The 23,507-nt window shown below is 40.3% G+C and overlaps 2 protein-coding genes across 2 annotated transcripts; one reads left to right on the forward strand and one right to left on the reverse strand.

The window, feature by feature from the left end:
* Positions 1-561: 561 nt before the first annotated feature.
* LOC5520822 (XK-related protein 8) lies at positions 562-6,386 on the reverse strand. Its single transcript, XM_032365852.2, has 4 exons — positions 6,172-6,386; positions 3,908-4,265; positions 3,308-3,400; positions 562-2,952 (listed from the first exon to the last, which is right to left on the reverse strand). Exons 1-4 carry the CDS (start codon positions 6,245-6,247, stop codon positions 2,151-2,153), a joined length of 1,329 nt encoding a protein of 442 aa, XP_032221743.2. The 5' UTR covers positions 6,248-6,386; the 3' UTR covers positions 562-2,150.
* Positions 6,387-6,571: 185 nt separating this feature from the next.
* Positions 6,572-23,488, forward strand: LOC5520823 (tetratricopeptide repeat protein 8). Its single transcript, XM_032365905.2, has 15 exons — positions 6,572-6,866; positions 9,185-9,305; positions 10,851-10,911; positions 11,662-11,778; positions 12,185-12,227; positions 12,795-12,884; positions 13,501-13,545; positions 14,252-14,337; positions 14,799-14,937; positions 15,989-16,048; positions 17,116-17,255; positions 21,091-21,262; positions 21,848-21,970; positions 22,308-22,391; positions 22,798-23,488. The coding sequence occupies exons 1-15, from the start codon at positions 6,741-6,743 to the stop codon at positions 22,912-22,914; spliced, it is 1,524 nt and encodes a 507-aa protein (XP_032221796.2). The 5' UTR covers positions 6,572-6,740; the 3' UTR covers positions 22,915-23,488.
* Positions 23,489-23,507: the final 19 nt, after the last annotated feature.

Raw genomic sequence — 23,507 nt, forward strand, 5'->3', positions numbered from 1 at the left:
TAAACATAGCATTTGGCCACCGTAACCTTCGTTTTCAATGGTCGTTGCATGTTTAAATGATTTGCACTTCTATGTTCGAGGGCACGCGAAAAGGCTATGCAAAAGGAAAAGCATCATTGATTTTTCCGGCTTCCTTTCTTCAAAAGTTTCCAATCGGGTGATGATAGCCTAGTTCTCTCAGGTCATAGTTGTCCATACATTCCAAAGGCAAGCTCATTGTTATAGGCAACTAGAGCAACAGCAAAGCCACGCTGTGTCCGTTTAGGTATGAACTACCTGCTCAAGCTATTGTGATTGCGCGTTGCGCCGTCCTTTTGTCTGATAACCAATGCATAAGAACATGAATGCATCTTACAACGAATACCATTGACCCAATAACAATGGTCTAAAGCCATTCAGACACAAAAAAAGAAGGAAAATAAACCCCAAGTGTATAGAAAAGGTTAAAAAAAACAACAACAACACTTTACCACAACGGATCCTGTATTTCTTAGTGGGAGGGACTTTTGAAGCGACGAAAGAGTCTGTATACCCAGCAAACGGGAGGGACATCAAAGAAAGCCAAGTTAGCAAATTTATTTAACAAGTGCTAGTACTTTATTACACTTTTTTTTCGCGTCACGTTAATTGCGCGAATTTCGCGATTTTTCACGAAAATAAAGTGTCGCGAAAATGTCCTATAATATTGTATACATATAGTACAGTAAGAGGTGAGTTGGACAATTCTGGACTGTATTTTAGATTTTTGATATAGCGTGACAGCATGACATTTATTTGCTCAAAGAGGAAAAATGTAAATCAATAATGCTGATGAATTACACTTCTGCCCTAAAGAAGTCTTGTATTAAAAACTAGTCAATTATCAGTCTTTGCCTTTGGGAATCATACTTATACGAACACGACTATTTGGGTATTTTGATTGATTCAATTATTTTAATAAAACCTTTAAAAGAGAAAATGTCGACAACAACGCAGGTTTATGTTTTTTCGAACGATATTTCGGCTTCAGGTTAAAAATGAGTTACAATGGCATGTTACAGCTAGTATATGTACAAAGTCCATTGATGATTTTTTTTTGTTAAAACTAACAAAAGGTAAAAATAGTAATTGAGTAAGGAGTAACTTATGGAATATGGTAAATAGGGTAGTGTGGATTACTAAACAGCTAAACGGTTTCTTCACGCCGGTTGAGGCCACCGGGTTCAAGAGTGCCAGCGCGAGCTATCAGTGTGGCTTCTCTTGCTTTGCGGATGGAGTCGTGGTTATTTCTTATTTTTACAATAGGTATGAGCTCTATGTCAGAAGCGGTGTGGTTAGGTTATAGGTAGTGTTCAGCGGCGTGGGTTAGTATGAATCGAGATTGGGAGTCTACAGTTCTGCGGTGGTCATTAAAGCGTTCTTTTAATTTGCGTTTAGTTTCTTCAATATATTGAAGGCTACAGCGGTTACATTGAATCATATAAATCACGTTTTTAGTATTGCAGGTTAAGTGGGAGGTTATAGGTCGTGTTTCACCTGTTGAGAAAAATGTGTAGCTTGTCAGGCCATCGGTTCTAATATAGGGGCAGGTTAGGCAGTTTTTTCCGCAACGGAAAGCACCGGGAGGTTTGTTGGTGTTAGAGTGGTCGGAAGGTAGCTTGGCTTTAACGAGGATGTCGCGGAGGTTGGGTGAGCAGCGAAAGGCGACAAGAGGGGGCTCAGTGAAAACCTTATGGCATCGCTTAGACGAGAGTAGGTTGTAATTTCTACGGATTATGTCGTTGATGTTAGGTAGTGTAGGGTTATAAGTATTATTTTAACTATATACATATTGTGAGACTGTATTTTTTTTAGTGCAGTGGGTATTGTATTTTAGTGCAGTGTATTTTATGCAGTGGATACCGCTTTTTAGTGCATAGTGGGTACTGTTTTTAAGTGCAGAGAGTACCGGTACTGTATTTTAGTGTAATGTCTTCTGGGTAATTTTCAATATGGCGTCTTCGTCAGCTAGGCGCCATATTGAAAATTACCAAGAAGACCCAAGGCACGAGGGTTGTCTGCATCAACCTTACACGCGCATGGGTTCGCTACACAGCCGCTGTCGTCATTATAGGCTGCATCTCGGTCCCAGTCGATCCACCGTCCACTTCCGGTTCACAATTGTGTTCTGGCTAATCTTCTTCTGTTCTGCTAAGAGGATGACAGCATCCGGGACACGCGTAGTACAACATCATCACAAGCAAGCCAACTGGAAACGTCAGTCCTGCTATGGACGATGCGACTATGATAAATACCATGCTCTGATTGGTCCAAAGACCCCAAAGCAACATAAGGATCACGTTCTCGAAGAAAGCAAAAGCGTAATATGGGTATGCAAATCGGCGCATTTGCCTACCCTCCAAGTGAAAAAAAGCAAAGAGATGTACGTACGCCAAAAAGAGCTTGAATAGGTTAAGCTTGAGCTTGCTATTTGGGAAGTAGTTGCAATCTTGATTGAACAAAATGAGATAGGATATCATAATGTCGAGGGCAAAAACCAGAGCTATCCAAGCCTTGAAAGTGGTGGCAAATAGCGCCAAGACTAAAACACGGGCTATTAGAATGAAGAAGGACCAGGCGAAGAGTCCAAGACTTGCGCACATGGGGAGGGGCGCTCGGCTGATGTCAAAGAAGTGAAGATTGAAGCGGTAAGCTTTCAGTGCCTTTGCGAGCATCACTACAGATTTGAAGGTATTAAAGACGAGTTTGATCTCGGCAAAAGTCCAAGTGAACTCTCTTCGGGTGAGAAGAACGATGTAGGTTTGGAGCAAAAATATGGGCGCGTCCTCGAGGAAGGAAGAGATCACATCTAATAATGACATGTCTAGTTTCTGATTTGCATACAACGCCTGGATGATCCACTTCGTTTGTTCGTCTTTATCGGTATTGTCTAGGTTCCGGATCTTGCGAACTGTCCTAAAGATTCTCCAGTTTCTGTAAGAAGAATAACGGCATCGCGTTTCAATTAAAGTTTGTAGATTGATCGTTATAGCCTGCTAGCTTAATCAATGAACGAATTACTGATTCAATGGAGCCCCTGGTCCGCCCCTGTTATGCCTTTGGGACGAGAGGGACTAAATACGAGAGTAGAACCTTTTTATCATACTTTGAGTATGATGAGTATGGAGTCTTCTATCTGATTCCTATCTAAAATGCCTGGGTACGAGCGTCCCAACCCAATCTTGATGAAAAAACAGAAAGCTTGTGAACACGCATTATTATAAGAATCATTTTTTGAGAAGTCACGAGATCGTGCAAATCTTCTATTATATAAAATGCTGCAACCCACCTGACTACGGGCCCTAGCTGAAGTATGTGTAGAATGTAAGTGCGCCTTGTAGTCTTGATCTCCAGTTCGTCTTCCATCCATTCCTTCGTACCTCTACACGAGCAAAGAACGTCAGTCAAAGCTATGATTCATCGAGCAGTTTGTGGGGGGTCTTTGGTGGGGCAGACATATGACGAGCAGAAAAAGCAGCTCAAGGATTTCTCCGTCCCATGCTTAGGATGCCTTTCATGTGCACAGAATGCCCCTTCGCGTGAACAACATGTTCCTCTCACGTGCACAATGGTCCTCTCACAGGTGGTACTCTCACTCAATTTCAATTAAGGTCAATTTCGTTATGTGATCCCTTTCACGTGAATAGGCCAACCTCGTCACGTGCACTAGCCCCTTATCGCGTGTACAGGTCGACTCCGTCAAGTGCAAGCCCTGTCACGTGCACATGCCAACCCCGTAACGTGCACAGCCCACTTATCACGTGAACAGGCCAACCTCGTAACGAGTACTGACTTCTCTTACACAAACAGGCCATTTCTTTTAAAGTGAACAAAATAAGTTTAGGAAATGCTACACGGTATTTGTTATGTGTACTGTTTTCAAGAATACCTGTCTGGGTTAGTATTGTCTTCCTGAAGTCTGAACGCAGATACCGCCTGCAAGCCCACTGATGAGATTAACAGTATTCCCACCATAATGGCGCACCACACCACATCTCCAGCCTTGTAGAAATCATACGCCACGGACGCATCCATACCAAAATCACTCAAATACAATAGAATAGAAACTAAAGGCATCACCAGTGAGATACGAGAGCACCTCGCACGCTCGTGCCACTGCAATGCTTTCTCATCCACGGGGATTTTCGTAGGTTGCTCGTCAAGGAGAGTGTGAATCTTGCGCAGGACTGGGTTAAAAATCCCTCGACACGAGTCCAAGCAGCAGCCACAACAATCATCCTCTTTATCTGTGGAAAAAAATTAGAGTTTCTAGCTTTATGCAGGCCAAAGTAAGTAAGACTTCACAAAACACTAGTTTGTCGATTTTTTCGGAGGTTTCATTAAGAATCTTTATTTGTCTGTGCATGGGCCTTTGGGAGTACCCGCAAATAATGCTGGGTTGCCGAGCATGATGTATTTTCTCAGCCCAGTCCCAGGCATTCTTTCCCTGCTAGCAGAGTCCTCCTTTCTCTGTATTTCGCTGGGCTGGCGCTCGCAAACGCTAGCAGGGAAAGGCGTCCTTACCTGGGTCTCTGATCAGGATTTCTGTGGTAGGTTAAGGTTGGTTCTCACAAGCGACGTGAACGCATGCATAAGCGCAAAAAGAATGGGAAGTTTTGATAATCTTACGTCTATGCTACGCTTACGTCGCGTGAAAACTGGATCGACGTAAGCATAGGCGGAACATCAGCAAAAATAAAATTGGCTCGTCGTGGAGGTATGGGCACTAGATTACGAACTGAGCATGCGTAAAACCTTGCGCTTACGTCGAGCCGGTTCTCATGCGATATACGACTCTTATGCTTCCGTTACATCACAGGAAACCATAGCACGTTCCAGACCCTAATCTTCCTCACGGTTAATCTTAAAGGGCAGAAAGCGGGTAAGAACGCCTGGAACTAGGCTGGGATTTTCTATACTAGCTTACCGATCGGGTATGAGTGCTCTTATGATTATGGTTTGTCCCCACTGGTTCATTAAAATGATGAGTAGGCCCGGTTTCTAAGCTTTTTCGGTCACTTTTAATGCTGTCGCAGCGAGATCGCATGAACGAGTGGCGACAGCAGTTCTAATCAATGAAAATCGGGCTTACTGCATGAAGCACTGGAAACAATAACAACGTTATCAACACAAAAACTGCCAAGCGATGCGCACAAAGCAGGCTGGTCACCTTGCAAAGTGAGACCAGCATCCTTCGCGCGCCTACTTTTTCCGCTTTTCATTAATTAGAACAGCTGTCTCCGCTTGGTCACTTCCATGCTCGTTGATCCAGCGTAATTTGCGGGCGCTCCCAAGGGTCATTTGGGAGCGCCCGCAAAGTACGCTGGATCTTCGAGCATGGCTCACTTCAGGCGACCTCGCTGCGACAGCAATAATATGGAAACACAGTAACACGATGAGTGGCGTTACGTTCCTTTGTCTTTTTACAGACACTAACGCTTTCGGTGGCACTATAAGGGTACTTATGAATAAAGAGTGTCCGGAATGCGGAGTCTATGGATGATATCCGTCTCTACTTATCATCAATATACTCCGCATTCCTGATTTTTATTCGTGAATTCATTGTTAGACATAACGGAAATTGCCTGGATAAAAAGCCAAGTAAAAATCCCAATCGTTTTTTAATCTTAAGACAAAGTTAGAATGGTGTTTATTTGTAAAAAATGTTATTTCCTTGAAAAAACTACCGCTAATTTAGCTCATCCAAAACCTTGAATGACTACCGTTTATTTAGTCCCTGCGTCACGTATCTGCGAAAATGTATTTTGTTTCAAAACAATCATGGAGGTCTTCTTAGCTAAAAAAAATGGACCCAGCACACACGATTGTGTTTCTATTAATAGTTCGGAATTCGACGACCTCAGCCAAACGTTTGTTGATTTCACTCGAGTTCGCAGCAAAAATGGGTCTGTCGAGGTCCCATCGACCGTTACGAGTAGTAGCGTAGCGTGGCGTGTCAGTTTTTGAGCGTGCTCTTCATCAAGACCTATAAATAAAGAATCCCCTAACCAAAGCTTTGATTTCCTAAAGATTGACGCGATTGTTAACACGATGAGTTGCGTTGCATAAACCAAGTAACGAGCTGACTGAGCTGACCGTTGTTTCTTTGCCAGCTAAATGTTGCGGAAAGATTACCAAAAATTGCTTGCTTACCTGGCTTAGCAGTCTGTTCATTAGATAATTGCTTGGTCTTTCCCATCGCAACCGGACCCACAACCCCCTTTTTCATCACAACTGCATTATTGATACGTAAAACTTTGAGGCTTTCCTATCAATTGTCAGTTGCTCTATGTCTCAGGAAATAATCGAAATACTTTTTTACGACTACCCTAAGGCGCATGCATAATAAGTCCATTTACGTATGTGCGAAAATGTTTTTTTTTTTGTTTCTGAACGATAAAGGTGTTTTCGGCATGGATATTTTTGGCATCGCACAGAGAACTTTTTTATGTTCTGGTATTTTGAAATTATCCTACCGGAACTAGGGATTTTACCGATTTGTAACTATGATTGTCGACCAGTTTTTCGTACCTTTCTGCACAGAGCTTTCAGTGTTGTTGGAAAAGAAAATAAGCGACACACAGAAAGCTATGCGCAGGAAGCCGGTGAGTTTACTAGGCCTTGCATCAAAACGACCAGAAACTCACCCGGCTGACCAGTTTCTCTATTCATCTGTACCGGGATCCCTGTTGTAAAGGTATTGGGTTCTAGTGTTGTCCAAGATGGCGGTGCAGCTGCCAATGCAGATGGACCCGCTTTTTCTCTCACTTTCTCTTTATCGGCGGCGAAAACATGAAGATTGTGTCGAAGTCTGCACTCAGATGCTTAAGAAGAATCCATACGATCAGGTATAATCTTTTCTATTTTTTTAACAGCTACAACAAGCCTAACCAACATTGCGCTCAAATTATAGAATATTTGGCTACCCTAGCAACGGCTTCTCCTTTTCATTCTGACGGTCTCATCCCAATAAACGTTACCTTTATATCAATATGGAAAAGTGAGGAAGTAGACAAATCGAATACTTGTTTCTTTTCTTTGTTGGTTTTTGTTTTATGGCCGTTTTTTTTTTGTTTAATTGACAGTTCGGTATTCGGTTCTTCGACTCTTATCTCCGCTAGTAAACTAATACGTCTAGTGGAAAGCTCTATTGAAATTTCATTTTGAGTTCTTTCTTTTACAAATACTGTATTAAATATCTTTGTTATTGTTGTTGTCAAAGTGTGCCTTTGCTAATCCGTCGTAAGAATTACAAGCGCTTAGTACATCAGAATTCCATGTTTATTGACATTGAATAAATTATTGTATTGTATTGTACAAAACAAGATTACAGTTAAGGTAATTCCCTTGAATTGCACTGCGCACCCCTTCTCCGCATAGTGGCGCGCGCTGCTTGTCCAAATTTTCCGGTATTAAGTGCGCGCGCCACAGTTGTACAAGAAAACAAAGCAAAAGGTGAGTGTTTTTTACTTAAAATCGCTTTGACAGAAAAACCAAGTCGGCTACCCCCATTTTATATTTGCTCAAATAGTTCAATATATACGGAAAAATGATATACTGAAAGAAGAAAAAAAGTTGGGTTGTAGAAGTTTTGTTATTTCTCTTAAAAGCCATAAAAATACTTCAAAATGGCTCTTTTTACCATATGGATAGTGGCGAAAGCAATGTCTTTTAGTGCGATCTCTTAAAATGTGACTTGTTTTAAACATTAGCTACTAAGGGTTATTGTTTAGGAAATCGGATTTTGGCAGCTCGACAAACAGAACTTAATCTTCTAAAGACAATAGGCACTCTTTTTGAAAACTAAGAGTTGAGATTTTTCCTTGCGCGATCAGTAAAAACGCGTCAACTCTACGCCCCTCTGTTGTGAAAACGAGGCTGCGCTTAAATAGAAAGTCTACAAATTTCAAACTTTTAATAATCCTCTTCTATCGTTGTTAAAATCACATTAAAATCGTTGATATGCAGCTCAAAGTCTTAAATACCTGGCAAATAATTCTAAGATTTATCTTTATGCTGGCATTTATGCGATGTCATATGAAAGCTGTTTTACCCCCTCAAGCCAAAGGCCGAAGGTCACTGAAAATTTAAGTATGTAAAAAGGTTTGTGAAACTTGTATTAATCATTTACTGAAGTCCAAGAAAAATACAGAATTCCTTTTGCATTTTATGAGTATATTTAACACAAGATAAGAAAAATCTTCGCTTTTTTGCATTCGTGTCGATGCCAGTATCTTGCCTATGGGGAATCTTACAGGCATTGCGTGATAACTATTACAACGACTACAAAGGAATTTGGGTTAAAGTTTTTTAGACTGAGCCACTAATTCACATATAGAGGGAATGAAAATAGCAGGTTCAATTTAAATGTGAGCATCGACCCAACCCTGAAAATGCAAGAGTAACAAACAGAATGTAGAAGTTTTGCTGTGAGTCGAATTTGCAAATTATAGCAATGAAATATACTTGCTTGCCATGAAAATATGATAATTAACTATTTAACATCTTTTTTCAGGCTGCATGCTGGTAGACATATGACCTAACAAAACAGGTCTATGAATGATGATATTATCATAATTTATATCCCAATGATGAATTTTCACGCACACTCATTGGTCAATAAGGGTCACATGCATATTTTCACAGGACAAATATCAAGTTGATAACGTACAGCCAAAGTGATGTCTGTCCTGTGAACATTTTTTTGCAGTCAAAACTCACTTTTCGTTTGCTCAATAACTCCTCAAACAAGGATTTCAAAACGCTATGATGGCACATAAAAATGTTTGATTTCTTTTAGAGAATTATCATCAATATATTTTTTAGACTTAATTCTGAAACGCAAAAGAAAAAGCAATGACAAAAAACTTCACAACAGCACGTGATCGTTGCGTCATTCCTGTTCACGTCAGCACACACGCAAAAGACATTAAAAGAAAATTAAAAAAGACAAAAAAGACATTAAAAGAAAACAGTCCAGGTGTAAATCCATAGGTTGAAATGCAAGTTTTGAGTGTTTAGCAGATGAAAAATAGGAGTGCTGGGAGTCCTCAAAATTTTTCATACCATTTTTCATCCTTGGACATTATCCGCCGATATCCCAGCCACCAGAAGGGGTTTATTTACTAAATAATATTTCATTGTTTCTTTTACTGTTGTACCTTAGGCTGCATGGTGCCTGAAGACACGTGCCCTGACAGAACAGGTCTATGTGGATGAAGTAGACGTGGATGAAGAAGGCATAGCAGAGATGCTAATGGATGACAATTCAGTCGCACAATTGCCGAGTAAGATAGCCAGCACTCCTTTTTTTTTCATTCTAGGTGGTCATTTAATGTGCCATATGGTTATTTTTAGCTTAAGGGTAGTCGGAAGTTAGGTTGTCAGGGAAATTTTAAACTACTGTAGATTCGTTAGAAAAAGAGTTTTACTACTGAAATTGGTCAAGTGGACTAGTGACGCATCAGGCTACATATTGATGACGTTATTAGGTGACGTCATCACAGCAGAAAAAAACATTTATTTGCCTTTCCTTTAATTTTTTTCAAAAGATTTTTAGTTCAGAGTATTCATTATTTCTTTCTGAAGTGAGCATGGATTTGGAAAAATATTGAAAAATCAATTTTTTAGACCAATTAATGTGCAAGCCATTGGGGTATTTTGGTCATATGTTTTTCATTTTGACCTGTATGCCTTAATCCATGCTCAGTTTTAACAAGAAAAAGGTAAATAATATTTCCGTACTAAAAATTTTCACAATTTCAAAAATTTAAGGTGCCATTTTACCTTTTTTTGTGCGACCGGAAGTCGTTTTTAACGCATGTGCTGTGGCCCAGACTTTTTGGAAACGCGGCTGCTTAGCCACCAAACCTAGTGCACAGAGCTCTCCATGCTGCCTTCAGACCAGCGACTTTGTGCTGCCAAAGCACATCTTTTCCTTTTATTGCTACGCCCAGTTGGCGGCATTTTAGCATATGAGCATGGTGAATTGTATAAAAAGTAATATACCCTTCAAAAAAGGAGATATCTTGTTGCAAGAGGGGGGAAAATGAAACATTTTTCACCGCCGAAAAGTTTTAAACAAACGCGCACGCCCTGAAAAGCCCACCATTTTCAAACCAGAAGCGATTTTTCCCGCCTAAATTGCGAGCGTGCTCATCAGCGTAGCAACCAAGGTCACATAAAAACCTAAATTCCAAACACCCTTAAGGAGGCTTGAACAAGTTGTTTACAACTTCATGGCCATATCGTTCTCTGTTCTTGATAGAGGGGACAAGTATCTATAATTCACTTACCTTCCATTTCATAGAATCATGTATGGCCAGGAGAACATATTTTCTAGGTGATAGTCACACAGGAGTTAGTGAGCAATTTCAATATTGAAAGCTAAGAATAAAATAACTCTGTCAAATTTTATCACAGTTCTCTTACTAATTGCTACTTGTGCATATGAATATCCAAATCAGGCTTGATACCTGCGTAAATTGTATAAATTAAAGACAAAGGCTTTTATATGCACATGCAATATACTGCCTGTCCTTATGCTCAAAAGTAGGCTACTTCAAGCCTCCTTAATAAATACTTTAATAAATTACTCCCCTATACAATAGTATAAAGTAGCTTACGCTAATACTGGGGAGGACACGGCCAGTTTACAGCCGGTGGAGATGCGGAGGCACCTTTAGTTGCCTGATGGCTGGCAAAGCTGCTGTTTTTAAAGGACTCCAGATTACTTAGGTTTACAATATTATCAGGAAGTAAATTCCATGCCCTTGTTGCTCTAGAAAAAAATAATCATCATCACAAACCACTACTGTACTTTGCTTTTACAGGGCCAGGCACCTCTCTGAAAAAGCCAGGAACTGGCCAAGGCGGGCCCACCCCTGGTGTGAGGTACGTCGAACAATTATAAGCCATTCAAATACTTAAAAATACATATATACCTAGACAAAAGAAAATAGAGAAGATACAACCAGTCGTATACCAGTTTTGCAGCCATCCCTGCTATATTAGCTCTAGGATTTATAATAAGATTAAAAATTCTATTTTGTGAAGTGCTCGTACATTTGTATGTTTCGCATTTGACTATGAAATAGAACTCATCATCCATATCTTTTTTACATGTTGGACAAATTTTTTTCTTCAGCCGTTGTATAGGGTCTTGTGTGCCTCCCTTTCTCAATTTGCAAATTATGGTTACTTATTCTTAGTTGAGTTAGGGCAATGGTGCGCTCTTTTGACAGAAATATAGACAAAATCTTCTTATATTGACCATATCTGATAGGGATGCTCGTTGTATTTTTATGGGGTCAAAATCGGACTTGGGTATTTTTTAGGGGTATACGAGAAAAAATGGAAAAAAAAGAGGTATTTTTTCAGGTAGCAATTTTTGTTCAAGCAGGTATTTTTCAAATTTCCTGGCGAGCATCCCTATCACTTTTACCCTGAATCCTTCGTGCTTTGATTTGGACATAAGCATTTCTTTGCCTCACTGATGGGCTAGTGAAGTGTCAATCAGAACAAGCATGTCAATCAGAGCAAGTGTCGTGCATTTTCATTGGTTTCCTTCACAAAGCTGTTAAGCTGGCCATGCTAGCGTGTGTCCTGCTGTAATCCTCCTTTGGTTTGTATGGTTTCTTTCAGACCCATGTCACAGGCTGGTCGCCCCGTTAGTGGTTTTGTGAGACCAGGAACTCAGGGTGGTCGCCCAGGGACTATGGAACAGGCAATACGAACACCAAGAACTGCACAGACTGCACGGTATGCTGCTACATCATAAACTAACCATCTAACCCAAGCATAAAAATTTGTGTCACTTTTTCTTTTATTCAATATAAAAATCTTGTCAAAATTAGTGCTGGTTTTAACATGGAAGCACATACAGTGGAAGAAACATTGATAAACCAAAAAATATGTTGACTTAACAGACCTAACATACATAATAGGCTGTACGTAAAACTCATTGCAGGACATGCTTATCATTACCCTATATTTCTTTGCAATACCAGAATCGTATTTTGATTCACACTAGAATGAAATCATTTTAGATTTCCACTGGAACAACTTTTTATTCTGGAATCAGTTCTCATATTTTTGGTGCCTTTGCATTAAACGTTTCTCCTTCTAAGTATAAGGAAATGTTAGTGACATTGCTTTCTTTCATTAGGCCTGTAACAAGTGCGTCAGGGAGACATGTCAGGCTTGGAACGGTAAATAATGTCTCTTGTGTTTTACCACTTATTACCATTTTTGTTTAATATCAACCATAATCGTCCATATGTGTACACAGCCATTCGATTGCGTTAACAGTGTGTATTGGTAGTCCAATGATTTTGTGGCCAAATGTTGGTGATTCTGTAGTAAAAACTAAGTGATGTTATAGCCAAAAGGGCTTTAACAAAGAATATCATCATTTTTTTGGCTTTGGTAGAAAAATTGTTGATTTTGTATTATGTGATGAGGCCCTAAATTCTATATCTAATTTGTTGATGTTGTAGCTTGAGGTGAGAGTAATGATATGCATTTTTCCAGCAACTTGGTGTCATATACTTGTGTAAACACAAGCTGTATATGGGTAAATTATCAATTCCTTTGGAGAGGGAGGGGGACCCCAATATATTTTGAGAAGAATTCAAATTTTAGTCCAAAAGGGAAGATGGGTCGGGGGAGGGAGACACCATATCCTTCCAGGACCGAACTGGAATCGTCATTGCTGTATAATAATCAAGATTATCAATAACTCATGGCTAATCTATGATCTATTCTTGTCAATTTAGGCATCCATGCTGTCTCAGCCAGATGGTCCATTCATCAACATCTCTAAACTAAATTTGTCTAAATATGCACAGAGACCTAATCTTGCAAAGGTATAGTCTTTAAGGTTGTTTACCATTTAATCAGAAATTCCGGGATGAGATCCCAATTTTTCCGGAATGCGATATTGGTAAGAAAAAGTTTCCTATGTTCCAGAATTTCCAGGGTGACTGATGTACCATTTGCTTCTGTACTCAGAAATTCTACTTTTGGGGTCCTGGGGGAATAGTGGCTGATGGGGGCCCTGGTCAAATATTCTATGGAAAACTGCAAATGGTACACGATTTTCCAGAATTTTTGGTATGCCCGGTGAAAGTGGACTACCTCTCAAGCAATTCCAGTGGGAGGAATCTGTACTATTAACAACCAATAACCAGAAGTACCCAAAATTTCCGGTTAAATGGTAAACAACCTGAGATATGTTTAATCAGAGACCTAACCTTGCAAAGACGTATGATCATTGAGATATGCCCAGATGCAACCTTTTAAAGGTATGATCCTTTAATATACTTATAGAGACCTAACCGAGAGGGTAAGATTATAGTGGCCGGAAGCCAAATAGTCAATTGTTTGACACCAAATGATTGCGATGTTCACAAGAGATCAAATGCAGTCTGAAAAAGAATCCCATTTAATTTTAAAATACATATTTGCCTGTTTATTTTTCAGCCATTGTTTGAGTATATATTTCACCATGAAAATGACGTCCGAAATGTAAGTAAAAATGTAAAGTTAAAGGCCTTTTACACCCAATCACCTCAGTAAAAGGTGTTTTTTTGTGTTTTCACTTTTTTTTATCAAATTAGGTTTTGAGAACTGTCAATCAAACTCGATACCACAGTACAGACCTAGAGGCTTACAGGGGTGGCGGAGCTGTCTCAAAAAGGACAGATCCTCTCCCATCTCTTTACCACAACACAGAGGCTAACAGATCCTCTCCCCTCTAAAGTGATGTGTGTTTTTTTCTTTTTTTTTAAACCTGTGTGCCATTACCATGGTTTGCAGTGGTTTCTGCGTCTGTTGCCTCCCTTTCTAAAACGTCTGAAAAGGAGGGTAGTGTGCCATTTCATGGAACCTATTTCAATAAAAAGATCCTTTGAGCACCAACCAATAAGAGAGACAAAAATTAGAAAGAAAAAAGCAATCAAAACATTAAATCAACAAGAGAGGCAGTTTACTCTGGTAAAGGAGACCACCCTATCCTGTCAAAAAGAGAGTGTGGATAAGTTTTGATGCTTAATTTTAGCCCCTTTTCCTGTTTGATGTATGTGGTTTTAATTGAGTTATGCTTGAATGTGAAATCTGAAGGCAGCATATGTTACTGAGAATAGGTGCAGCCTTTAGTTTTTTTGTTATGAACCCTTGATTTATTTCTTTGATGCCTATTTGCTTATTGATCCTATGATTTCATTGTCATTAGGCCTTAGAGTTAGCAGCGAAAGCCACTGAAGAAGCACAGTTCAAGGACTGGTGGTGGAAAGTACAACTTGCAAAATGCTATTACAGGTGAGCGTAGCTTCAAACATATATCCCCAGGAATGTCAGGCTATCCCACATATTTGACCCAATTTTCCCATCATCTTGAACCCTCGTAACAATGATGGATTTAAAATAGATCTGCATTAATTTCTGTTTCCTTTATTTTTGTTTCCTTGATTTTGTTATTACAATTAGTAATTTGAAGTCTTATTTTCAGTGACTAGCAACAATTGTCGTAATTCAGAATCTGCCAAAATCTGCATGTCCCAAAACCTCTCCCCTTTGCCTGACAGATCCCCTGTAATTCTGCTACTACTATCAATGTGAAAATTGAAATAATAATTATAATTACATGGAGAGTTATTCAGTTCATTTTTTTTTCAAGATATATTGGATGGCCACTTTTTGTTTGTAGTGTCTTAAAAAAATCTAGACAAGCGCAACCTATACTATGTGGTAATAACCATTGGAGTGTAAACCCTTTTTAGGCTTGGCATGTACAGAGATGCAGAGAAGCAACTTAAATCAGCACTGCGAGACACAGATATGATTGATACTTACCTCTATCTCTGCAAAGTCTATATCCGCCTGGATCAGCCTCTCACTGCAATCGAGACCTTTAAAAAGGTTACAATTTAGTCCTGTTGATACCATGACCATCGGGTCTGCCATGCTCCCTCTCCACCTCCCCAAGAGCAAAACTCGTGTTCTTGATCACAAAGAGCAATGATTACTCAATCTCGTACAGTGATTGACCTTTCTACACCTATACGCTATCATCCACTCTCTACAATTCCCCCTAATTTGTTTAAAATTACAAACACTGTGAGGTGCATCAGAGAGGGAGCATGGCAGATTCTATTGTATGCCTCTGAAAGCATACTGGGCTACAAGAGGCTCCCAGCTTTACTTCAAAGAGCCGCAATGACTGGAGCAAAGTGAAGTGAAGCTCGGAGCCTGGGGAAACGAAAACACATATCACACAAATTGTTCATTTAAGAAGAGACTGCTTTGATCAACTATACTTAACGTTTCTAAACATCCAGATAAATCGTCCTCCCAATTTTATTAAGACCTTGAACCTGTTCCTATAACTCTTCAATGATACCTTGCTTTGGTACTGATTTACCCGCATATAAGCCCCACTTGTTTCACTACAAAATGACCTTTAGAGTGCGTCTTTGACGCAGAATGCCACTTTTTATAACAAAGTTGAAACCAATGGTGATTATCAAATGTATGGTGATGCCAAAGGTAAAGGACAGTCACGGCGTTGTTTTTCATGGAAACACTTTGGTTTTAGTTCTATTGAATTGTTCACTAACAGACGGCAAATTTGCTTTTTGCAGCATTTTTTTCCTGGAAATGCTGTAGTGCGCAATGCAAATTTTAAACATTTGAGTATTGACTTTTTTACCATTTTGAGCTCAAAATTATGGGTGTGTCTTATATGCGGGTAAATACGGTACCCCAGTGTGGCACTGCGTGATATGGTAAAATTACGCCCCTCCCCTATTTTAGTCTTAAAATGTTTCTAATGCCATCCATAGCAACTGTAGGTAGTGTGGACATCTTGGCATCTTTCTTTTTTTTAAAGATGTGAAGATCTTTTCTTTGGCTGACCATTCCCCTACATTGCATTTTCATTGGTTGATTTAATCAATCTATTTTCTGATAGGGAGTAGAAAAGTTTCCTGGTGAGACCACATTACTGACTGGTATTGCTAGAATACATGAGGTAAATAGTCACATTACAGGCCCGCCACCCAGGAATTATCTTTGGGGGGGAGGAGTGGGAAATCCAAAAAAAGTAGAGCTAATTTTTTCTGGGGGGGGGTGGGGGATGAGTTCTCTGATAAAAATCTGACCACCTGACCCATCTTCACGGGACGTTTATTGTCGGATTTGGCTACGTACCAAGGGTGTCCTTGCTTATGCTGCCGCAAGTGGACCTTTGGCCATTTTTTTTTGGGGGGGGGGCCTGCATTACAAACAAAACTCATACTAACATATCCAGGATTTGCTGAGAAGGGTCCACAGTCACATTGACAATCCTTCCATAAGGAATGACCAACTTTTGTCAACCAAGAGGGTGTGGTCACACTGCACTCACCTCCCTACTCCTAGTTTCTACATTAGTTTCACATTGGAAGAATAATAGTTAAAGCAAATTGTCTCTTCATACGAAGAAAAAAGACAAATCACTCTAGAAATTTACCTGCATAACCAGCTTAACATATCCACATTCAAGAGAAGTTCTTTAGTGAATATATTTTATCGTCTGTGGAGGATTTAAAGCGAAAGAAGACATTTCTACAAAAAATTCGAGTTGAGAACGACGTATCAATTTGGACTAAATTATTTTACAAAATTGTTGAGAATGTCCTCTTTGGAGGTTCTGTATTTCTGGAGGATTAAAAAAGTTGTGTGGAAATGCAAAATGGAGTTTATTGAATGATCTTGAGCAAACAAAATCTTCACGAACATCAACGAAAGTCGGCCTTCAGCCTCGGTCAGTATTTTCGAGCCCTCATTCACAGTATTTCACGATACGGACCTCCCAGCTGGTAAATAACATATATGTATTTTTAATGATAAACAATAACAAGGGAGTGGTTGATCGACATTCTTTAAGTATGGCAAGGGTGCACTTATAAGGTGTAAAATGTGCCAGAGTACATCCCAAAGTAACTTTCTCTCTGGAAAACTTTGAATTTATTGGATGAGGATGCACATAGTATAATGTGTCGGTACATCACAGAATTCCTTTTTTGCTAATATTTCTGGGTAACCTTGAATTTGTAGGAGTTGATGGACATGACAAATGCAGTCAAGTTGTATAAAGAAGTTCTTTATTTTGACAACACCCACGTGGAGGGCATTGCTTGTATTGCCACAAACCACTTCTACACAGATCAACCAGAGATAGCCATGAGATACTACAGGTCAGTAACAGAGATTGGCATGAGATACTACAGGTCAATACCAGAGAATGCCATGAGATACTACAGGTCAGTACCAGAGAATGCCATGAGATACTACAGATCAATACCAGAGAATGCCATGAGATACTACAGGTCAGTACCGGAGATTGCCATGAGATACTACAGGTCAGCAACAGAGATTGGCACGAGGTACTTTTGGTCAGTACCAGATATTGGCATGAGATACTCTTGGTCAGTACCAGAGAATGGCATGAGATACTACAGGTCATTACCAGAGATTGCCATGAGATACTAAAGGTCAGTACCGGAGATTGGCATGAGATACTACAGGTCAGTGCCAGAGATTGGAATGAGATACTACAGGTCAGTACCAGAGATTGGCATGAGATACTACAGGTCAGTACCAGAGATTGGCATGAGATACTACAGGTCAGTAACAGAGATTGCCATGAGATACTACAGGTCAGTAACAGAGATTGGCATGAGATACTACAGGTCAGTACCAGATATTGGCATGAGATACTAAAGGTCAGTAACAGAGATTGGCATGAGATACTTTTGGTAAGTACCAGAGAATGCCATGAGATACTACAGGTCAGTACCAAAGAATGCCATGAGATACTACAGGTCAGTACCAGAGATTGCCATGAGATACTACAGGTCAGTACCGGAGATTGGCATGAGATACTACAGGTCAGTACCAGATATTGGCATGAGATACTAAAGGTCAGTAACAGAGATTGGCATGAGATACTTTTGGTAAGTACCAGAGAATGCCATGAGATACTACAGGTCAGTACCAAAGAATGCCATGAGACACTACAGGTCAGTACCAGAGAATGCCATGAGATACTACAGGTCAGTACCAAAGAATGCCATGAGACACTACAGGTCAGTACCAGAGAATGCCATGAGATACTACAGATCAATACCAAAGAATGCCATGAGATACTACAGGTCAGTACCAGAGATTGCCATGAGATACTACAGGTCAGTACCAGAGATTGGCATGAGATACTACAGGTCAGTACCAGAGAATGCCATGAGATACTACAGATCAATACCAGAGAATGCCATGAGATACTACAGGTCAGTACCAAAGAATGCCATGAGATACTACAGGTCTGTACCAAAGAATGCCATGAGATACTACAGGTCAGTACCAGAGATTGCCATGAGATACTACAGGTCAGTACCAGAGATTGCCATGAGATACTACAGGTCAGTACCAGAGATTGGCATGAGATACTACAGGTCAGTACCAAAGAATGCCATGAGATAGTACAGGTCAGTACCAGAGATTGGCATGAGATACTACAGGTCAATACCAAAGAATGCCATGAGATACTACAGGTCAGTACCAGAGAATGCCATAAGATACTAGAGGTCAGTAACAGAGATTGGCATGAGATACTACTGTTCAGTACCAGAGATTGACATGAGATACTACAGATCAGCCAGAGATTGCCATGATATACTAAAGGTCAGTAACAGAGATTGGCATGAGATACTTTTGGTAAGTACCAGAGAATGCCATGAGATACTACAGGTCAGTACGAAAGAATGCCATGAGATACTACAGGTCAGTACCAGAGAATGCCATGAGATACTACAGATCAATACCAGAGAATGCCATGAGATACTACAGGTCAGTACCAAAGAATGCCATGAGATACTACAGGTCAGTACCAAAGAATGCCATGAGATACTACAGGTCAGTACCAGAGATTGCCATGAGATACTACAGGTCAGTACCAGAGATTGGCATGAGATACTACAGGTCAGTACCAGAGAATGCCATGAGATACTACAGGTCAGTACCAGAGATTGGCATGAGATACTACAGATCAGTACCAAAGAATGCCATGAGATAGTACAGGTCAGTACCAGAGATTGGCATCAGATACTACAGGTCAATACAAAAGAATGCCATGAAATACTACAGGTCAGTACCAGAGAATGCCATAAGATACTAGAGGTCAGTAACAGAGATTGGCATGAGATACTACTGTTCAGTACCAGAGATTGCCATGAGATACTACAGATCAGCCATGGATTGCCATGATATACTAAAGGTCAGTAACAGAGATTGGCATGAGATACTTTTGGTAAGTACCAGAGAATGCCATGAGATACTACAGGTCAGTACGAAAGAATGCCATGAGATACTACAGGTCAGTAACAGAGATTGGCATGAGATACTACAGGTCAGTACCAGAGAATGCCATGAGATACTACAGGTCAGTACCAAAGAATGCCATGAGATACTACAGGTCAGTAACAGAGATTGGCATGAGATACTACTGTTCAGTACCAGAGAATGCCATGAGATACTACAGATCAGCCAGAGATTAACATGATATACTAAAGGTCAGTACCAGAGATTGGCATGAGATACTACAGGTCAGTACCAGAGATTGGCATGAGATACTACAGGTCAGTAACAGAGATTGGCATGAGATACTACAGGTCAGTACCAGAGATTGGCATGAGATACTACAGGTCAGTACCAGAGATTGGCATGAGATACTACAGGTCAGTACCAGAGATTGGCATGAGATACTACAGGTCAGTACCAGAGATTGGCATGAGATACTACAGGTCAGTACCAGAGATTGGCATGAGATACTACAGGTCAATACCAGAGAATGCCATGAGATACTACAGGTCAGTACCAGAGAATGCCATGAGATACTACAGGTCAGTACCAGAAATTGGCATGAGATACTACAGGTCAGTACCAGAGAATGCCATGAGATACTACAGGTCAGTACCAAAGAATGCCATGAGATACTACAGGTCGGTAACAGAGATTGGCATGAGATACTACTGTTCAGTACCAGAGAATGCCATGAGATACTACAGATCAGCCAGAGATTAACATGATATACTAAAGGTCAGTACCAGAGATTGGCATGAGATACTACAGGTCAGTACCAGAGATTGGCATGAGATACTACAGGTCAGTACCAGAGATTGGCATGAGATACTACAGGTCAGTACCAGAGATTGGCATGAGATACTACAGGTCAGTACCAGAGATTGGCATGAGATACTACAGGTCAGTACCAGAGATTGGCATGAGATACTACAGGTCAGTACCAGAGATTGGCATGAGATACTACAGGTCAGTACCAGAGATTGGCATGAGATACTACAGGTCAATACCAGAGAATGCCATGAGATACTACAGGTCAGTACCAGAGAATGCCATGAGATACTACAGGTCAGTACCAGAAATTGGCATGAGATACTACAGGTCAGTACCAAAGAATGCCATGAGATACTACAAGTCAGTACCAGAAAATGCCATGAAATACTACAGGTCAGTAACAGAGATTGGCATGAGAATGTACAGATCAGTACAAAATCATCAATTTCTCAGGGGGGGAGGGGAGGGTTAATAACTTCTCCTGGTATTTTTGGGAAGTATAAAACTTGTGTGTGTAAAAGTGTAAGTGCAAAGAACTACTTCTCTGTATTTTTTTTTTATCATTTTTACCAAATGATAAAAATAACCCTTTCGTTAAATGGGTGCAGAAAGATAGAGTATAATTAATCATCTTGCTATTCAGATCATGACAATGTGCATTTGTTAAAATGGTACTCTGGAACATAATAAAAAGTCAGGTATTTTTGGGGTATCGAATTCATGGCTGATTACTTTTTACCCTTGGCATTCTTTAGTATGGAATGTTGGGCTCTGTCACCCCCCCCTTCTTCTCCACCCAATTACGACAACAACAACCCTTTTATTGACCCCTAAGCTAACATGCAGGAGAGATCCCTAAAAGGAGGAAAATTTACATGTATACCATTGATGTTTTTTTGACAGGCGTCTATTACAAATGGGTGTGTACAATGCAGAGCTGTTCAACAATCTCGGGCTGTGTTGCTTCTACTCACAACAGTACGACATGACGTTAAGCTGCTTTGAGCGTGCACTCTCTTTAGCCTCTGATGAAAATATGGCTGATGTCTGGTATAACATTGGACATGTGGCACTGGTAAGCCGTTAATCAGTAGAACAGACAATTCCCTACCTATTCATAATGGACGTACACTGCCGTGGCCACAAAGACAGAACATGTATTAGTTTCTATAACGTTCCAGCATATGAGTCTTGAACATAAACAATGTTCTTGTCAGCTCACGACGGTACCCTACAGTGAATAAATAAGGAAGTAGATCTTTTAGAAAAACAGTAATTTATATTAGTAACTCCTATTGTCGTGGGTTCAGGAGAGCGGAATTTTTGTTTCATCCATGATGCAACACAGCTTACAAACTCAACCACAGGGCAACCTTTTTTGATGGGTGTGTTTATTAAGGGACTGTTTGAAAAAAATATATACACCAGAAGACATTCTGTTGTATTCATGTGCTGAAAATGTGGTAAAAAGTACTCCTAGCCAATAAAATAGGAGGTATTCTATGGGGCTTTTTTTTCTGTTCTTCTCCAATATTAATGGTGAGAAATTCTCATGGCATATAAGTCATAGCATTGCTCTCTATATATTTTGTGTATTATGTATTTATTGCCAAACCTCTTCAATCGGTTACCAATAATGAATTCTTTATTGTCTTTACAGGGTATTGGGGATTCAGCTCTTGCTTATCAGTGCTTTCGTCTGGCATTAGCGGCCAACAATGACCACTCCGAGGCATACAACAATCTAGGAGTGCTCGAGATGAGGAAAGGACACAATGACCAGGTCTCAGATGACAGTCATATAATGCTTCTGGCAAGCAACAAAACTTGACTCTGACCCTGCTACAACCTTACTGCACTAACTTTACTGGCATCACTGTCATGTCGAGCCATTCCACCAACACCATTCCCGCACAGAGGCCAAGCTGATATATCCTTGTTACCTTGAATTGAAATCTTATTATCTTTTTGTTGGGTGAAGGTTATGATGAACTCCATCTCCACTCCCTCTACCCCCCTCACCAAACAAATTTACAATTCCAGAATCCATTTACCTGGCCTTGTTACTTTACTACCGAGATACTTTTCATTAAACCCCTTTTCCACCTTTTCTTTTTCAGGCCCGTGCATTTTTACAGGCCGCCGCTGGCCTGGCACCGCACATGTACGAACCTCACTATAACCACAGTCTACTCTCGTTCAAAGTGAGTTAGTGTGCCATGCACGAGAATTAACCATGGGTGTGATGTATAGTTTTCTCCGCAGGCAGGCTAGATGTTGGGAAATCCGAAACCAAATGAATAGAAATCTAGACGGGGGACCCCTGTTAAGAGCAAAGGAAGGGGGGGGGGCATGTAGGTGAAGTAGGAAGGATAGGCGAAGAAAGAATTGCTCTTGCAACTACCTGGTTTACCAGTTTATCTAGAAGTCTATGTTTTCTCCCTTCACTTATTGATCTGTCACTCCCAGATCATCTCCATGTCTCCTTTATTTCCTACATAGGTTAATGTCTGTGATGTGGGTTGATTGACATTGAATGTTTTAGATACATTTATGTTGGTACCGGTACCTGTAAGAAATGTTTGTGTAACCGTGACCTCCTTGTTGTAGATTGGAGATCTTCAAAGTAGTTTTGGTTCCGTGAACAAGTCGTTGGAAGGGTACCAAGAGCACTGTGATAGCAAGGATCTTCTAAAGCAGCTACAAGAAGACTTCTCCGCGCTCTGAATTCCTCCACCCCCCAGACATGTGTTTCTGGCTTCCCTTACTTTGTCCTGGAAAATGTTTGAACCTGGAAAAGCCGAGTCGATTGCGGTGAAGTTTTCGTTCGGTCAAACCTTCCACTCAAACCCATAGAAGCAGTGCTTACCCCTCCCCCTCCAAAGAAATAGTGCTTCAGGCTATGGCGAATGTAAAAGATCTCAAAAGCGTTTTCTAGCTTTAAAAAAATGTAGCTGCCCCCGCCGCGTCCGGGAGGAGTATTTTATGATATTTTATTAACGCTTGCCTTGCCTTGCCCCCCCTCCCCCCGCCTTTTCCATGTAATGCCTGCGCATCCCTCTAGGAGCTTTATTACTCCCCGGTGGATGATTCAAATTACTGTTATTTATTAATTGATGATAAAAATCCCAATTAATTTATGCAAATACCGTCAATACTACAATTATTTCAACTAGCACCAGTTCTTGTCTAGCCTACCTGCCTCGCAGGCGTTTTTAGGCAGGCGTCGCCTACTCTAGGCGTTGCTAATGATAACTTGCACGTTGTAAATACTACCAGTGTAAATAAATATTACATCGTATAATCATTGTAATTATTAA

The sequence above is a fragment of the Nematostella vectensis genome, chromosome 7, assembly GCF_932526225.1.
Source record: "Nematostella vectensis chromosome 7, jaNemVect1.1, whole genome shotgun sequence".
In the NCBI taxonomy this organism is placed as follows: domain Eukaryota; kingdom Metazoa; phylum Cnidaria; class Anthozoa; order Actiniaria; family Edwardsiidae; genus Nematostella; species Nematostella vectensis.